Below are 689 nucleotides of genomic sequence, written 5' to 3' on the forward strand. Positions count from 1 at the left end.
TGTTCTATTTTTTATGATTATGTACACGAGCAGTGGTTAATTCCTCACAAGGAAAGATTTGTTGAGGCGTGGACAAATAAAGTTATGCAATTTGGGAACACCAAAACACAAAGGGTTGAGTCAGCACATTGGAGTTTGAAAAGGATATTACAAGATAGTATTGGTGATATATGCAGTGTTTGGGAAACCATCAATAACATGATTGTATTACAACACAATGAGATAATAGCATCATTTGAAAAGAGCATCATTCAAAAGGTGCATCGTTATAGTAACAGATTATACGCGAATTTGCGTGGTGTTGTGTCAAAAAATGCAATTGATCACATTGCGGCAGAATATGATCGCGTGAAGTATGTAGGTATTGATCAGACTGAGTGTCGTTGCACAATTAGGACAACACATGGTCTACCTTGTGCATGTGAAATAGCCAGGTATAGTATGATCCCACGTTCCATTCCATTAGACGCTATTCATGGTTGGTGGAGTAAATTAACTTTCCATGTTGATGCATCGAGTCAACCTTCAGAGTTATCTATGAAACATGAAATAGATGTCATAGTGAAAAAGTTTGAAGAACTTGATGTACCTGGAAAAATTTCACTTAAAGGTAAATTACGAGAGATCGCGTATCCATCGACTACGTCGATGTTTCCACCGGTTGCCAAGGTTAAAACAAAAGGTGCACC

General features: G+C 37.7%; 1 protein-coding gene across 1 annotated transcript in view; it reads left to right on the forward strand.

The window, feature by feature from the left end:
• Positions 1–689, forward strand: part of LOC140919844 (uncharacterized) — a 2,666-nt gene that overhangs the window by 1,354 nt on the left and 623 nt on the right. Inside the window, exon 2 of the mRNA XM_073366513.1 lies at positions 34–669. Within this exon, the coding sequence (XP_073222614.1) occupies positions 34–669 (636 nt within the window). The remainder of the gene's footprint in view (positions 1–33; positions 670–689) is intronic.

The sequence above is a fragment of the Cicer arietinum genome, chromosome 3 (assembly GCF_000331145.2).
Source record: "Cicer arietinum cultivar CDC Frontier isolate Library 1 chromosome 3, Cicar.CDCFrontier_v2.0, whole genome shotgun sequence".
NCBI lineage: Eukaryota > Viridiplantae > Streptophyta > Magnoliopsida > Fabales > Fabaceae > Cicer > Cicer arietinum.